Genomic DNA, 17386 nt, shown 5'->3' on the forward strand with positions numbered 1-17386 from the left:
GTCGGTTTACAATACAAGTATAAAGAGCTGGAAGGGGGATAAAAGCCAGTGGGAACATTCTTGGATGGTTGCAAACAAAGGCCCATGATGCCATAGCCCAACAGCAGAATAGTAACATACTAAACAACAGCTGATAAAAATCAAAGTGATCCATCTAGTCTGCCCAGCAAGATTTTTTTTTTTTTTTTGGACAGTAGCTGCCATTCCATGCTGGTTACTTTAGGTATAAAAAGAAGTTACCCCATGGAAAGTTGTTTTGGACAAATGACAGGCTATTGTCCAAAAGCTATTGTAATGAACTCAATGGCTTAGATGGCAAGTTTACTATAGCTGTTGATTCTTGTAAATTTGATGCCATGTTGCTCGTATCAGACCCTGCTGGTATTCCAAATAAGCTTTTTGTCTGCCCTTCCTTTGATACTCTCTTCTGGAGCTTTTCTGTATGTCCGCTTCTAAAAACGTTACTAAAGGTGGCGGTTCAGCCTGAATGCTCTCACTTCTGTCCTCATGTTCCTCCGACCTGCTTGAACTGTCACCAGAAGAAAATGCAAAATGGACTCTTATAACCCTTATTAGAGGGTTTGTTGTCCATCCAAACATATACTTTATTGTTTAAATAATCAGACTGATCACGTTTACATTTTTTTTTACTTTGACTTCCTTGATGGAACTACGAAACTGTTCCAGCGTAAATTAAGTCAATTTACTATCAAACTCCGATGTAACTGAGTAACTTCTCTACTTCCTCTATTTGTTGACCAAGTTTGACTGTGAATTTCTTGATTCTTAACAATCAGGAACATAAGATCTAACAAGCATTTATTCAATATTGCTGTCCAAGTCCCTACAAACTCCTCATCATCTGCAAACAGCATAGATGCCTTCTGTATGCATAACCCCCTAGGTATAATCTCGTTTGATGTATTCAATCAACGTGATACAATGTAAATCCGACCTAATCAACTTTTTATTTAAACACAAGTATTTCTCCCAGTGTTGGGCCTAAGTTGGTGGTTGAGATTCAGAGAATATGGATACTTCTTTTTTTGTGTCTACTATTTGATCCTCAGTGTAACTGAATATGTTTCTCCAAGCCTCCACAGTAGTCACTTAAATAAATGGTTTAATCATATAACATACCAAGAAAACCCAAACAAAACCACTAATGTAGGTTAATACAAATAGAACACACTCAGAACCTACATCGATATACCTAATATGGTGAAACCAGTGTAAAATATTATTTACTTTAAATTTAACTTCACTATGAGGAACCGCTCTAGAAATCATTTTGAAAGGAAGGTGGTAGTTTCATACATTATACTATTTTAAAGTACCATCCAGGTTACTAGAATAGAATTATTGTAATCAACATACCACCAACCACCCGTTTTTGTGATTTTTACATATGAATAATGCCACCAATAAAAAATTTTTCTTTTTCACCATGAGGAATAACTACTTGTAATGCCGCCCTAAAATCTTATTATCTTCTTGTTATATTCTAATCTCTTGTTGGGAACAATGAGCAGCTAAGCACTATTCGGTTCTAACACGTTTTTCGAAAACAATCTTTGTTCTGAACATGGTGCTGATACACACTGAGATTAGAATATAACAAGATGATAAGATTTTAGGGCGGCATTACAAGTAGATATTCCTCACGATAAAAAAACCATTTTTTTATTGGTGGCATTATTCATATGTAAAAATCACAAAAATGGGTGGTTGATGGTATGTTGATGATTACAATAATTCTATGCAGGTAACCTGGATGGTACCTTAAAATAGTATAATATATGAAACTACCACCTTCCTCTCTAAAAAATATTTTCTAGAGGGGCTTCTCATAGTGAAATTAAATTAAAATTAATATTTTACACTGGTTTCACCATATTAGATATAGCGATATAGGTTCTCAGTGTGGTATTTTATTTGTATTAACCTACATTAGTGGTTTTGTTTGAGTTTTCTTGGTATACTATATCATTTCAGGCATTTATGAACACAAACTCAACAGTAAGATGCTAGCCTAAGAAACACAGTGCAAAATCTACCATCTATTAAATTTTACCTACCTTTGATCCATCCAGACTGATTATCCTATAGACATTTCTTGTGCTATCATAAAAATATGACACAGTAACTGCATGCTTGCTGGTGGGAACCCAGTTTTTCTTGGTGTTCGGATCAATCTGGAAGACATGAGCTCGGGTGCTGAAGATAGGTTGCTCCCTAAAGGGAAGAAAGTAAAAAAGTGATTAATCTGATTTGGCTTCAGTATTCTTGTACATGAGAGATCCGAGGAGCCTTCCCAAAGAGTGTGTATACTAATTCACTCTGCATAATTAATATTAAAAAAAAAAAAAAAACAGGTTCTTATAAGAAACAGCTTAACAGTTTGTTAAAGGCAAACAAGATGTGTGCCATTAAAAAGGTGGAAGGCCAGCCAGCCATACAGTCTGAAAGGAAGAGAGTTAACTAAATATAGATGTATCACAGTTATCTCTCGACCCTCCCCCAACCTCCATCTGTCTCCCCTATTAGCACTGTATATTCACACAATTTCTTTGGAAGCAAGCAGAGCAGAACACACATGGATCTTCCTTTTGCCTACTTTTTACAAATTATATTAAATCATGATCAGTAATCTGACACTAAAATTGCCTGCTGAGTTCAAATTAAAATAGTTGATTGCTATCTGCTGACGGACAAGTGTTAAATTCTTATTTCAGATATGGAGTACATACTTACATGTGGTAAGAAACACAGCATTTAAAGTTACTTAGATATTGCAAGTTTAGACAGCTTATTCAGAGTTCAAAATACTGCAGTTTCCTTCCTCTGCGAATATTAGAAATGGCTCACAGCTAAGTAGCCTTGCTTTCCTTATGACTCATTAGAATGCTCGGTATGCATCTAAAAATACTTCAGCATTGCCTTTCACTGTGCTTTTAGAGCTTTTGGTGCTATTTGGTTACATTTGTTCAGATTATAGCCCTCTTGCAATATGTATGAGTTCTAGTCAACTACGAAATTTAGGTTTCCAGCTTCCACAACAGTTTATACTTTCTTTTAATAATTATTTTTGGATTTTTAGCATGCCTTCCTGAATAACATTCTAAGCAACTTATAGCATTTTTTTTTTATTTTTTAGAATTCAGATACAATAAGTCCTTGCCCAAAACGTTTAAGATTTAAGTAGATACCTGAGGTAACAGGAGATAAAAATGCCTGTATTCAAAATGTTTGTCCAGATAAGCTTTGGAGTTTAAATTTATCTCTCTTCATTGGTTTTACCAAAATTACAAAATCAAGTAAAACTTGACATGAGAATCAAACAAACAGATTAAGTATCAGTAATACTTAAACAAAATAAAGAAATCATCATTTGACCAATCAGTATATGGACCACAACGGGAGAGAAAATAATATAACAAGGAAAAGAATGAAAAATATCCAGCCTAACTACAATCATAGCTGATCAATACAGCCTTCCTAAAAATTAGAACTCTATTCTGAAGGAATGTTTCTAACATTCGGCATCAAAAAAAGATATTTTGCATTTCCCAAATATAACATTACATTTGCATGGGAAAAGTAAAAGAAAACTTGCTCACAATGCAATAACCCTCTGCCTGTTTTCCAGAAAAAGTTTACACCTATGCTGAGTTGCCCTTGAAACATCAGGAAAAACAGCAATCTTGTTACCAAGAAAAAGCTTCTCTTTCAATCTAAAAAATATATATATATTTTAATCATATTTCAATCTAATTATGTTGCATAGGTCAAAAGCAAAACTGCACTTGGAATAAAATCTTCCTGAGATTTAGGTAATGGAGTAAATACATCAAACTTTTCAGTCAGAGGGAAGGATCCAATAGGCAAGTAGGCTCCCTCTCAAAGGAAGATAGAAAACTAACAATTTTAGGAACAGAGGAAAATTTTTTTAAAATTATATTTAAAATCTCCTTAACATGTCCATAGCTGTACCAGATAAACACTTCTAGAAATTCAAATATGCAAATTCAACCTACATGAATAATTCTCAGTGTTTTCCAGCTTACAATGAAGAATCTCACTGTCTCAAATTAAGGTGGAGCAGGAGGGGACCTGAAGCCAGACCTCTCATTTTCATAACTTGGGTAGCAGGGGGGCAGCAGCAGCCCCTCAGGCTATTATGGCCTGCAATTTGGATTAATTACCTTTAAAAGTTGGGAGGGATCAAATCCGGCGCTAAGGCGCTGTCATTTCTCAGAATTATTTTGTGGGTGGGGAATCAAATCTGCCTGGCTGCAAGATATTTTTTGTGTGTGTGTTTTGGGTTTTTTTTAAACTTAGGGCTTCATTTACTAAGACTTTTTCCCCATTCTCAGTCTACGGGGAAAAAAAAAAAACCTAGTAAAGAAGGCACTTAATTTGCTACGTTGAATATAGCCCGATAGCCCTTGCCGCAAGCCAGCCTACTGAATACACATCTCAGAGTGACTTGGTTCAAGGTCAAAATTGCCCCAACCAAATTTGCATTACATTTCACAGGATATGTTAGAGGGGGAAGTGGAATTTAAACCCTAGTTTCCCCGATTCTCAGCCCATTATCCAACCACTATGCCAATCTTTATCAATACCACACTGTCTGACTAAAATACCTAAAAAAAATGTAAAAATGGTTCAAGAGTTTAGTTTCTCAGTGCAGCTACTTAATGATTTCCAAAATGGTTGCACTTGCCTAGCCTCATACATTTAACAGCTGAATTAATAGTTTGCACTGCAGAATTCTATGGTAACTAAAAGCTTGCAGCTCTTGTAACCGTATAATACCAGAAGATGTATATTATGAAAATCTGACCTAGCAGGGATTTTACAAAAAAATCTTGTAGTCATGGCAACTGAAGAATAAAGTCTTAGCCTTACTGTAATTTAAAAATACAATACAGAAGAAATAAAGAAATACAGCATGTTCTGGTTTTCTATTCATCCTTGTTTATAAAAGCAATATTTTGTTATCTTAGGGAAAGCAGCAAGGTTGGAAAAATATATATGCAAATACATTTTTTTCAGTGTATGATAAACTTTTACACAACCTGCCATCAGTCTAGGCACTTATAAGTAACCTGTTTGAGGGGAAGAAAATTGGACTCTGAACTGCTGCTCTTCTTGTGACCTAACTATACAACCAGTAAATCTAAGAGGATTATGAAGTAATCTTTTGAAAGAAGGTGGAGGAGGGAAATAAACATTTTAACATTGAGCAGAGGTAAGAAAGCTAAAAACAACTTCAAAATGTGCCTTATAGGACACATTTACAAAATCTAGATATTTAAATTACAAAAAAACATGTTTTGAATGGTTTTCTATGCAGAAAACAGGTCATCAAACCAAACATATAATAAGAGGTGTGACAACCATTTGGGATCCTCACTGTAAGGCCCTAGTTCTCAAATCCTTTTTGAACTAGGAGTCAGGTATAGGTCGTGAAGGGAGAAGAACACCGCTTTGGAACAGTTCCCCCATTAAGCCCCTACTAGTATAAAAAGCAGCTCGCATCAGGGGTAGGTGTGGCTTTTTGAGTTGGAAGTCAGAGGTATAGGAGTGTTTCCTAAGTTACTGTCTGTTCTTCTAACTGGTGAATTATTTGTTTGTTTTTTACTATACCGATGTACAACTGAATTTATTACACTGGTGAATTAGGCCACAAAGCCTGAAATCCTGCGCTAACTAGGAAGGAAGCAATTGCTTACTCGAGCTAGCCTCAGGGGTTGTTTCTGGTATTTTTGGACTCATATTTTAGGATTTTTTTTTTCTAAGAGAGCCTTAGTATCCCTGACTCAGAGGATTTTGGGGTGTCTTTGGGTTAGGTTAGACCTTGTTAGAAATTGTATCCATGCAGTACAGAAAGATTTACAAAATCAAAGGACGAAGATTAGACACACGTCAAAGACCATTGCCTTGTCTAACTTATCTGATCAAAGAAAGACTCTGCCATATAGATAATTTTAATACATGGCTCAAAACATGGTCTAAAAAAGTGGTTTTCGATACATTGGCGGATAGAGCTGTGCATTAAGCAGTAAAAGGTTATATGGTAAGGATGGTCTACAGTGGTTCATGGCAGGAAAGAGGATCCCAAGCAAAAAAATTAAGGTCACAAACTATCAGGCATTTAAACTAAAGGATGGGAGTGGCAGGAGGTGGCCAATGAAACTGGTATGTCACTTCCAAGCAATACAGGAAATGGAAGGAGAAAAAAAATTAATGAGCTAAAAAAAGAAAAAAAAAACAGGAAAGGTGACTAGAAAGAGCAGCAAGTCAAGGGACAAAAGCTGGGAAGCTATGACCACAAATGCTCGTAGTCTGGGCAATAAAATCTCAGACCTGCAGGCCCTAATTGTGGAGGTGGATTTAGACATTGTTGCTATAACAGAGACATGGTTCACTGAATCTCAAGATTTGGATATGGCTATCCCAGGCTTTATCTTAAGGAAAGACAAAGGGGGAGGAGAAGGTCCTATGTCAAAAACAGTACCCAAGGGATGTGGGGTAGGGAAGAAGTATTATGGGCTGTCCTAAAAAAAAAAAAAAAGAAAATAGCACTTCCATCTACACTGGTGTGGTCTACAGGTTTCCGACTCAAACAGAAGAACTAGACAGAGACCAGATTGAAGACATCCAAAAAATGGGAAAGAAGGGTGAAGTGTTTTGCTTGGTGGTGATATACATCTTCCAGATGTGGATTGGAGTTTCTCTTCTGCAGAATTTCAAGTAAAGAGATTGTTGATGCTCTTCAAGGAGCTCTGCTCAAACAAATGGTAATGAAACCTACGAGGGAGGATGTGATACCTGACCTAGTGCTCACAAATGGGGATAATGTCTCTAATGTCGGGATAGGTGCTCTTCTGAGCAGCATTGACCTCAGACTGTATGGTTTGATATAGCAAATAGGATGTAGAGAAGCCACACGAAGATCAGAGTTTTGAATTTCAAAAATATAGACTTTGTCAAAATGGGGATGTATCTGGAGGAAGAACTAGAAGACTGGGAGAAAATGGGCGAGATGGTACAACAGCTTCTTTTAATTTGGCCCACTATTACAAAGGCAACAAATCTCTATGTTAGAAAAGTAAACAAATGTAAGAGGAAAAAAAAATCTGATTCTCAAAGGAGGTGGCTGAAAAAATAAAGGCAAAATCCAGCATTCAAGAAGTACATAGGATCCCATAAAAGGAAGACAGGGAAGAATACCTGGTGAAAGTGAGATGAAGAAAGAAATCAGTAAAGCAAAAGGTCAAGCAGAAGAAAGGATTGCCAAAAAGGTAAAGCGAGGTAACAAAACATTTTCATATATATAAAAGAAAGGAGGAAGGTCTGAGGTAGTACAGTGAAATTGAAATGTGACAAGAAGCAATGTGTGGAAAAAGACAAAAATAGAAATATTAAATATTTCAGTTCGGAGTTTACTAAAGAAGACTCTGGAGATGGACCATTGCTGACTGACAAAAGCATGGATGGAAGTAGGGTAAAGGCAACCCCATTTAGTTAAGAAAATGCATTGGAAGAGCTAGGAAAACTGAAAGTGGACAAGGCCATGAGGCCAGATGAGACACATCCCAGGATACTAATGGAGCTTAGAGATGTGCTGGCGGGTCCGCTGAAAGACCCGTTCAATAGATCCCTAAAAACAGGAGTGGTGCCGCAGGACTGGAGAAGAACAATTGTGGTCCTGCTTTACAAGAGCAGTAGCAAAGGGGAAGCTGGAAACTATAGGTCAGTCATCAACCTTACCTCGTTGGTGGGAAAATTAATAGAGACTTTGCTGAAGGAAAAGACAGAACTCTCTCCAATCCAGTGGGTTGCTGGACCAGAGGCAGATTTTTTTTTTTTTATATTGAGTGATGAAAGAATTGGATCAAGGAGCAGCACTATGTGATTTATGTAGATTTCAGCTAAGCTTTTGATAAGGTCCCACAAAGGTGGTTTGTAAATCAGAGCTTGGGAGTGGGCGTCAAGGTGGTGAAGTGGATTACAAACTGGTTGACTGACAGGAGACAGCATGTAATAGTAAATGGAAACTACTCTGAAGAGAAAACAGTGCTAAGTGGAGTGCCACAAAAATAGTTTTTGGAACCGGTTTTGTGCAATTTCTTGTGAGCGACATTGCATAAGCAATAGAAAGTGAAGTTTATTTGCAGATAAGATCTGTAACAGAGCAGACATCCCTGAAAGAGTAGAGAGAATGAAATGTGATTTAAGAAGCTTGAAGAGTGGTCAAAGATTCGGCAGCTGAGATTCAATGCCAAGAAATGCAATGTCATACATCTGGGTTTCAGTTATTAATGTGCACAAACTGGGATAGGGACCTTAGGGTACAGCAATCTAAAAGCAGCAAAGCAATGTGATAAAGCAATAGCTAAAGCTGGAAAGGGTCACATGATGCAGTGATCCAATGAGCAGCTTGCTTGGGAGCTCCCGCTCGTCTCTTATATAATCCTTTCATTATCTGCTACAGAGTGGTTTTTATTCTACTCCTTTCTGCTAACATGAGTGTTAAAGACTCTGGGAAACATTCTATACCCTTAGCCCCAAGCTTCCCTTGTGCGCGCCAAGCCTATGTTGAATAAGCTCGGCGGCGCACGCAAGCCCCGGGATGCGCGTAAGTCCCGGGGCTTTCCTGGGGGGGGCGTGTCGGGGACATGTTGTGGGGGGCGTGTTGCCGCGGGTTGTGGTTCCGGCCCGGGGGTGTTTCGGGGGGCGTGGCCTAGGCCTCCGAAAACTGCTCCCGGGCCGGGGAATTGCGCGCTGGCCGGCTGGCTGGCACGCGGGAGTTACGCCTGCCTCAGGCAGGCATAACTTTTCGAACAAAGGTGGAGGGTGGGTGGAAGGAAAGTTCCCTCCGAGGCTGCTCCAATTTCAGAGTGGCCTCGGAGGGAACGGAGGCAGGCTGCGCAGCTCGGCGTACGCAAGCTGCCAATTTTGCACAGCCTTGCATGCACCGACCCCGGATTTTAAAGGATATGCGTGGCTACGCGCGTATCCATTAAAGTCCGGCATACTCTTGTTTGCACCTGGTGTGCGAACAAAAGTACGCGCGGGCGTAGTTTTTTAAAATCTACCCCAAAACGTGGGCTGACAAGGTGAAACAAAAAGCGATGGTACCGGATAAAGAGGGAGGTCCAAAGAAACAAACCGTAAATCGATCCAATATTGCAAGTAGCGACCAGAAGTAGAGGATCAGTAGTTTTTTTTTGTTACTGATCCTCTACTTCTGGTCGCTACCGGATAAAGAGGGCCCCGAGAATGGTACTCACAGTACAGGAGACGTTTACTCTTCCAGGGAAGATCTCAAAGACTCCTCTCTCAGGTATTTTCGGCATCCGGAAAACATTTAAATAATATTTTGATATCTTTTCTGAAAAAAAAAAAAATGGCTAAAAATATCGATACTAAATTAACTATCATGGTGGAAAAGGTGGCTACCTTGGTGGCATCGGTAAAGGAGCATGCAGAGCAACTGGAGAACTTGGAAGTTCACGTTAGCGACTTAGAAAATTATGGGAGAAAGATAGAAACTTTGGAGGGATCCTTAAAATCTTTAGAAGATAAAGGAGAAGATCCGAAAACTGCAGTAGCCGGTATAATATTTGAATAGTGGACCTCCCGGAAAAGTCGGAGGAGCGTGACGCAGTAACTTTCATTGTAAAATGGCTTCCTGAACTCCTAGCCCTAACGACGAAGCATGACCAGCTTAAAGTAGACAGAGACCACAGGACAGCTCCTCAGCCGGATCATAATTTCACTGACAAACAGAAGATCCTAGAATCGGCGCGTAGAAAGAATTATTACATCAAGGGAAACATCTATATTTTCCCTGATTTTTCTGCAGGGGGTGCAAAAGTTGCAACAAAGTTATGGTGAAGTAAAACGCAGCTTACAGGAGCACCACCTACAAAACTATATGCAATATTCTGCAAAGCTTTGAATTATGCTAACTGGTGAACACCGGCTTTTTCAAACACCATCTGAGGTATCTGATTTTCTTCAGTCTTTTCCATCTTCAAACAATGACTCTCCTGATTGACGTTTTACCTCTGCAGATGGCAGTTATTGAGATGGGCAGGAAGCCCGATTGACGAGTTACCAGCTGATAAAGCAGTCGCTTTACAGTCTTTTCTTTCTTTTTTCGTTTTTAATTGGTTTTACAATTTTTTCCTTTTTCACACTTGGCTGAGTATGTATGTACTTTGTACCACTGTTTCAATATTTGAAATATCCTATCATGACTTTCTTTCTCAATCTGTTTTGGCATTATGCTTCTTTATTTTCTACTACGCACAGTAGATTTCTATGAAGGAGGAGTACTACCTTCGCTACTTGCGAGTTATCTATAATATAGATGTTGGCGGATTTTGGTTTTTTGCCTTATTGCTAATTTCTGTCTTCTGTTTTTTTTACAGTAGTATTGGACTGGATGCTTTGATTTTTATTTGTATTTTTTCTCTCCCATTTTTTTTGTCTTTATTTCTTATCTGAGGGAAATTTTTTTTTGTTGCAGTAGTTCTGAGCTTGGCTCTTTTGCCCCTCTTAGCATTGCAAACAGTTTGGGGTGCTTTGTAAGCTTTGGAGGAATTGGGAGGGGGATAATGAGACTTTTGGTATTTTGGGAATGTTATATCTGCTTGCAAAAAAAAAAAAAAAGACAGCTGCATGACATGTTTATGATTTTTCTCCAAATGTAGGACATAATTTTTTTATTTTCGCCATATATTTTTCAGCTAATAGACACAGCTATCTTGGTTATATGTCTCGTTCTAGGCTTATTGTATGCATAACTAGCCGTTAAGCCCGAAACAACGGGCTACATTTAAAAAAATGTTTTGGTCCATTTTCTTCCCCCTCATTCTCCCTTCCACTTCCCCTCCCCATTCTCCCTCCCACCTCTATTCTCCCTCCCACTCCCTCTCACCTCCCCCCTCTAGTCCCTCTCACCTTCCCCCTTCCCCTCAGCCACTCTCCCTCTCTCAATCCCCTCCCCTTTCAGTTTATCCACAACCCTTTCCCTCGGATGGCGCAGACGGAAGATCTCCGGGGGGGGTCCATCCCTCGCGCGCGCCGCCACTACTGCTCCTCCCAGCGCCATTTTTTTCAGGCATGCTCCGCTCTGACCGACTTGCTCGACGGCACATGCGCGGTAGAGTTGCTTTCTACTGCACATTTGCGGCACGTCAGTCAGGTCTCCCTTATCTAGTAGATTGTACAAGTTTTTTCCTATTGTTTTCATCATATCTTGAACTTAAACACAAGAGACTATTCCCCCAAAATGTACAAAAAGTTACAGTTAGTGAGGGCTCAGTTGCAAATTTTTCACATAGAAAAGTCTCTGTAATTTCAGAGACAGAAGTATTACGAATAGGCTAACAAACTTGGTTCTTTCATGGCAAGATTGACTAAATTGCGACCTCCCAGTAATGTTATTGGCTCCATCAAAAATAAATCAGATGTTCTGATACATTCTCCCTCTCACATTCTTACTGAATTTCAACAGCACTTTGCTGATCTATATAGGGAAGCTTTATGTTTTACAGAGGAGGAGATTTCACAGTTTTAAAGCTCTATTTCTCTTTCAAAATTACCAGACGGAAAAAAGGAATCCTTATCGGCCCCCATAACGAGTCGTGAGGTTCTTCAAGCCCTTACTTCATTGGCAACTCAGAAGAGCCCAGGTCCAGATGGTTTCCCATTAGAATATTATAAACATTTTAAGGAAGACATGATACCCCTAATGACAGAATTGTTTAATTATCTAGGTACTCCTGATGCTCATGTAAGGTCTTTGTTGGATGCCATTACTCTGGACCATAAATCAGGAAAGGATCTCTTGCAGTGTGATTGTTATCGACCAATCTCTTTGAATAAATCTGATGTAAAGCTCTTAGCAAAAATCATACAATTTCGTATAGAAAATATTTTATCTGCCTTAATAGGTCCCAACCAAAGTGGCTTCATTAAGGGCAGATACTCTACAGGTAATACAAGATGTTTATTCATTATTCATCTGGAAAATAAATTTAAAGTTTCCTAGCAATATAGGTTTCTTGTTTTGCAAAATTTGGAGTTCCCTCCCCAATATATTTCTTGGATCAGGGCTTTATATATGGTGCCATAAGTTTTAGAGGTACTAGGCAAGGATGTCCCCTTTCCTCTTCTCTATTTAATTTGGCTTTGGAACCTCTTGCACAGCAAATTAGGGAAGCAGTGGGCATTGTTGGTTTTCATGTTGGCTCTGAGATGCATAAAATCTAATTATATGCCGATGATATTTTGCTATATTTAACTCAAGTGCGGAAATCCGTCCCAACTCTTATCCCTGATTAGGCAATATAGTGCTATTTCTGGCTATAAAATGAATTATACTGTCAGTTTATTTTCCGATTGGCCCTCAGGACCATCTTACACAAGGGGTGGGGACTAGATTACGGTATTTGGGGATCCTAGTTTCTCCTAATCTCTGATTTGTACACCATGAACTATTCTAAAGTGCTTTCTCACTTACATTCTGATTTAAAGCGATGGACGGATTCCCCCTTGTTATTACTTGGCTAAAATGACCGTGCTCCCCCAATTATTATATTTGTTCCAGCATCTTCCCTGTCCTATTCCTAAGGGGGTTTTTCAGCATTTGAATGGATCCATTTCTTCTTTCCTCTGGAGAGGGAAGGCTCCACATATTAAACTGTCTACCCTACAGCTGACAAAGGGATGTGGGGGATTTGATTTTCCAGATCTTTATTTATATTTGTTCACGATTGCTTGGGTTAACGGTTGGTGTGGTCTTTTGGATAATTCTTCTTGGGTTTCACTACAGCGCTATCAGGATGGAGATTTATCTTTGGGTTCTTTATTGACTCTTGCTCCAACCTCTCCTGTATATCAGAGTGTCTCGCAGCAGTCCAATCCTTTCCATTCATTATCCATATGGCGGGCTGTCCATAAATTGTTGGATTTAACAGATTTAACAGCATTTGCAGATTTACTTCTTGAATTTGGAGTGTCTCCTCACATACAATATATTTATGAGCAATTGCGCAAAGATTTGTTGGGTACAGCTTCAGACTTTTTTTTATGACCCCATACGGACTTGAAATGATTATTAACCACTCCCTTTTATTGATCAAAATTGATTTCTCATTTATATATATACCTGCAAGATGGAACCAAATCCTTAAAGACCAATACAACCCTTATTAATAAATGGAATGTAGATTTCTCTTTGCACTTAGATGATGATTGGGGGGCTATTTGGCATGCTACTCTTAAATTCTCTCAACCTAACAAGAATCAGTAGCTCATGTTCTGTCTTTTACATACAACATATAGATATCCTTTATTTTTTGCCAAGTTTAGCACTACAAGTCCCTTGTGTTGGAGGGGTTGTGGTTTCAATGCTTCATAATTGCATATGTGGTAGGAATGTCAGGTTGTTATGGATTTTTGGTTACAGGTCCAGGCTACAATCCTGCAGATCACATTTTGTGATTCAGCTTATGGCCTCCTTATGTTTGTTGGGACAATGAGAGGCTGCTCCTCCAAATAAGTGGGTTCGAAAACTTATTGACCATCTAATTACACGCTGCCAGGATAACCACTGCCTATTTTTGGAAGTCGAAGTCTCATTTTAAACATTGGAAATGAGTAGTTGCTGATGTTGCCATACACTACACGATGATATGAGCCCATCTGGAAACCTTATTGGACTTGGAGACAACTATTGTGAGGACTGAATGTTGCTTGAATTGCTAGAGAACTTGCATACAATTTGCTTTGTTGCTTTTCTTTTTTTCATTCTTTTTGTATTTTCTGTGTCTTTAAATAAAGAGTTAACAAAAAAAAAAGCAATAGCTAAAGCCAGAAGAATGCTGTGCTGCACAGAGAAAGGAATAACCAGTAAGAAAAAAAAAAGAGGAGATAATGCCCTTGTACAGGTCCTTGATGAGGTCTCACCTGGAGTACCGTGTTCAGTTCTGGAGACCATATCCCAAAAAGTATAGATACAGGATGGAGGCAGTCCAGGGAAGGGCAACCAAAATGGTGTTGGATCTATAATGGAAGATATATATAGATATAGATATATATATCCCGGAAGAGAGGAGGTGCAGAAGAGATTATATAGACCTTCAGATATCTGAAAGATTTTAATGATGCACAAACTTTGAATATTTTCCATTGGAAAGGAAATATTAGAACTAGGGATCAAGAAATGAAACTCCAGGGGGGATGACTCAGCATGAGCATCAGGAAATATTTAACAGAGAAGGTGGTAGATGCCTGGAATGCCCTTCTGGAAGAATTGGTGAGGACAAAAACAATAAATGAACTCAAAAAGGCATGGTAGAAACACTGTGGATCCCTACAGGCAAGAGGTTAGAAATTAAGGAAAGGGTGGCATGGGGGCAACCTACATGAAGCGATAGTTGCTACCTTTAGTATTTTCATCCTTAATCAATTAGCTTTGATTCTTTTGATGCAACTGCAATATCGATCTCTGCTTAATCGGCAGGGGGGGGAGGAGAACTGGATTCAGATGACTGCCAAAGCTCAGCCCTGCCTTTTACGATTCAGGGTATTGATACACAGACATTAAGAATAAAGTACAGGACTACTTCTAAGGCCAAGTCCAAAAATTAAAGCATGTTCAAGCAGCTTTGTCTAATAATCAAGAAAGCTGCTCACCCCATAAAAATGTTACTAGAAGTAATTTTGTTATGGGTTTGACAATAGCTTGGTTTTGATTGTAAATATTACGCTTAATATAAGCCTTGAGGGTAATAAGCACAGAGCCGCAGTACTATCCTTAACATAAGACTTGGGCGTAAACTGCATGGAGAGGCAGTTACTACCATAAGAAGCTTGCTGGACAGACTGGATAGATCATTTGGTCTTTTTCTGCCGTCATTACTATATTATCAGGAGTTAGGGAAGATTGTGCTGCTCTCCATCTCACACACAGTGGATAGGAACACAGCTGATTTACTGCAGTACAGCTCCACATTTTGCCATTTTTGCAAGGATTTTGCCTTGTGTTTTACGCAAAATCTTGCTGCCTAAGTGGAAGACCCCAGAGCTGTTTTCACTTTGCTGCTTAGCCTTTTCATCTGAAGAGCCTGTGAAACATCTGGAGAGAGAGCTGGAAGATCTTTTATTACACTTGGGGGACCCCCATCCAGAGTCTTCACCCTAGGGACCAAAGGTACATCTTCAGAATGTATTCAGAGACTTTAAATTAGGGATGACCAACTCCGGTCCTCAAGAGCCACAAAAGCAGGCCTGGATTTTAGGATATCCATAATGAATATGCCTGAGATACATTTGCATACAATGGATGCAGTGAATTCAAATCTCTCTCAACCATATTTATTGTGGCTATCTTAGAAAACCAAACCTGTTTGTGGCTCTTGAGGACCAGAGTTGGCTGTCCCTGCTTTAAATGCACTAATTTTGTCCATCAGTATTTTTGGAAAGGGATTTTTCTACCAACATAGGATATGCCTGTCAACCTGGGAAGCCTTGTTTTACAAGCCCTGAAGGGTGAAAGTTTTCCTTGGCCCAACTACTGAGAGACACTTGCACAGATAGCGAGTTGATTTTAAATCATTTATGCCAAGATCTCATGTGTAAAGTAGCTTTTTTGCCATCTGAAAACATCTACAGTGAATATTTATTTTGGACACTGAACTTGAGCCTCCAGAGTATTGTGTTGGCACTCACATCTCTTAATGGTGAAAGTCAAGTGTTACCTCCTCAGGTCAGAGAAATTAAGAGCTCCCCTACCACTTTGGAGGAATGATTCCTCTCCACACACAACCCCAATGCAAACACTGGATGTGGCATACGGTCTTTCTGCCGTCAGGTTTCTATGATTCTAACCCTACCTGAGGCCTGTGGGGCTGAGAAAAAGAGTTAAGGCATGGTCATGGCACCCCGTGTGCACCTGCTTTCTAAGCTCTAGAACCAGAAAAGGGGTTACAGGGGGGGATATTCTTATTTAATTAACTTAATAAATTTAGTGATTAGCTTTCAGGAGCTACACTCTTCATCAGGTCATGTTGTTTTGACCCAATGACAGAAGTGTCATTTTTGTTTATTTCCAAGCATGCAAGTTGTAGTGAGCACAGTATCTGTGAGACTTCAGTTCTGTGGCGTGATTAGCACAGCCTAGCAAAACAAACTCACTAGGCCCACGCTGACAGCTGGTGGACATGCTCTGCGGCAGGGCAGACGGGAGCTTCACCTATACCAGCCGCCTCCTCTGCAAGTTGAGCCCTTGGGTTCTAGCGACCAGCAGGACTTAGGTGGGTCCAAAGGGCGGTCTTGCAGACTAAGAACAGGCCAGTGTCAGGGCTGGTGGCAGAAAGGAGACACCGGAGGTGTACCAGACAGCAGGCAGGAGATACCATAGACAGTCCAGAGGTCAGGGAAGGCAGCAGACAAGGCGAGATCAGGTTCAAAGATAAGGTTAGATCAAGGAAAGCCATTTCTCAAAGGTTTAAAGTGTCTGGGTAACTGAGGGGAATGCAGACTATCAAACCAAAGGGGTTTGGGAGGATCTATCTTTTAACTATGCGAACTGGTGGCAAAACTGGTGAAACTGGCAATGGATGTGTGCCCCTTTTAAAATTCCCTGGCTTGTGCAGTAGATGTGGGATTTATGTGCTTAGGCACGTGCTCGCTTAAAATGGGCACAGGCTATTTTATAATGTGCACATATACCCATGCAAGTTATAAAATGGCTGTGCATCTGGGCACGTGCCAACACACATGCGCCAAAGAGCGCCCGTGTGCTGGTTTAAAAGTTACCGACCCCATGTATAGCAGGGTGATTAAGTTATTAGTAGGGAGACAGCAGAAGCTTACATCTGGTCTCTTTATGATGACATTTCAGATACTTAAATTACATATTTATATTTCACTTTACAAAGTCCATAGAATACTTCAAAAAGGATTGCACTTGTACAACGCACAAATACATAGTAAGATAGTAACACAAATGATAGCAGAAAAGGACCAAAATGGCCTATCCAGTCTGCCCAGCAAGCTTCTTATGGTAGTATCTGCCGCACCCTGCAGGTTACCCGATGTTTCTCTTAAGGGTAGCAACTGCTGCTCCGTGCAGTTATCCTCAAGTCTTATGATAACTCAAAAATTTACTGCTAAGCAACAAATTTTACTGGGTTATGAACCTTTTTGAAAAATCAGACAGTGCTGCTTGATGTGCTTAGCTTATGGAGTTGGCCATAAAACAGTCCTGTGTTTTTTCCCTTTTGTCTGCGCACAGCAGCGGATTCCCAATGAAGACCGGCCTGGGGATTCGCCGCCCAGGCCGGCCCAGGAGATA

The 17386-nt window shown here is 39.7% G+C and overlaps 1 protein-coding gene across 4 annotated transcripts in view; it reads right to left on the reverse strand.

Annotated features, from left to right (window-relative positions):
- HOMER1 (homer scaffold protein 1) overlaps positions 1-17386 on the reverse strand; it is a 365230-nt gene that overhangs the window by 247357 nt on the left and 100487 nt on the right. For 2 of the 4 annotated variants that reach the window (XM_029575555.1, XM_029575541.1), the window contains exon 2: positions 2079-2235. In XM_029575555.1, coding sequence (XP_029431415.1) covers positions 2079-2235 — 157 coding nt within the window. Of the gene's footprint in view, positions 1-2078; positions 2236-2754; positions 2880-17386 lie in introns of those variants that run through there. The other 2 variants (XM_029575549.1, XM_029575562.1) reach the window with 2 other exon arrangements.

The sequence above is a fragment of the Rhinatrema bivittatum genome, chromosome 1 (genome assembly GCF_901001135.1).
Source record: "Rhinatrema bivittatum chromosome 1, aRhiBiv1.1, whole genome shotgun sequence".
NCBI lineage: Eukaryota > Metazoa > Chordata > Amphibia > Gymnophiona > Rhinatrematidae > Rhinatrema > Rhinatrema bivittatum.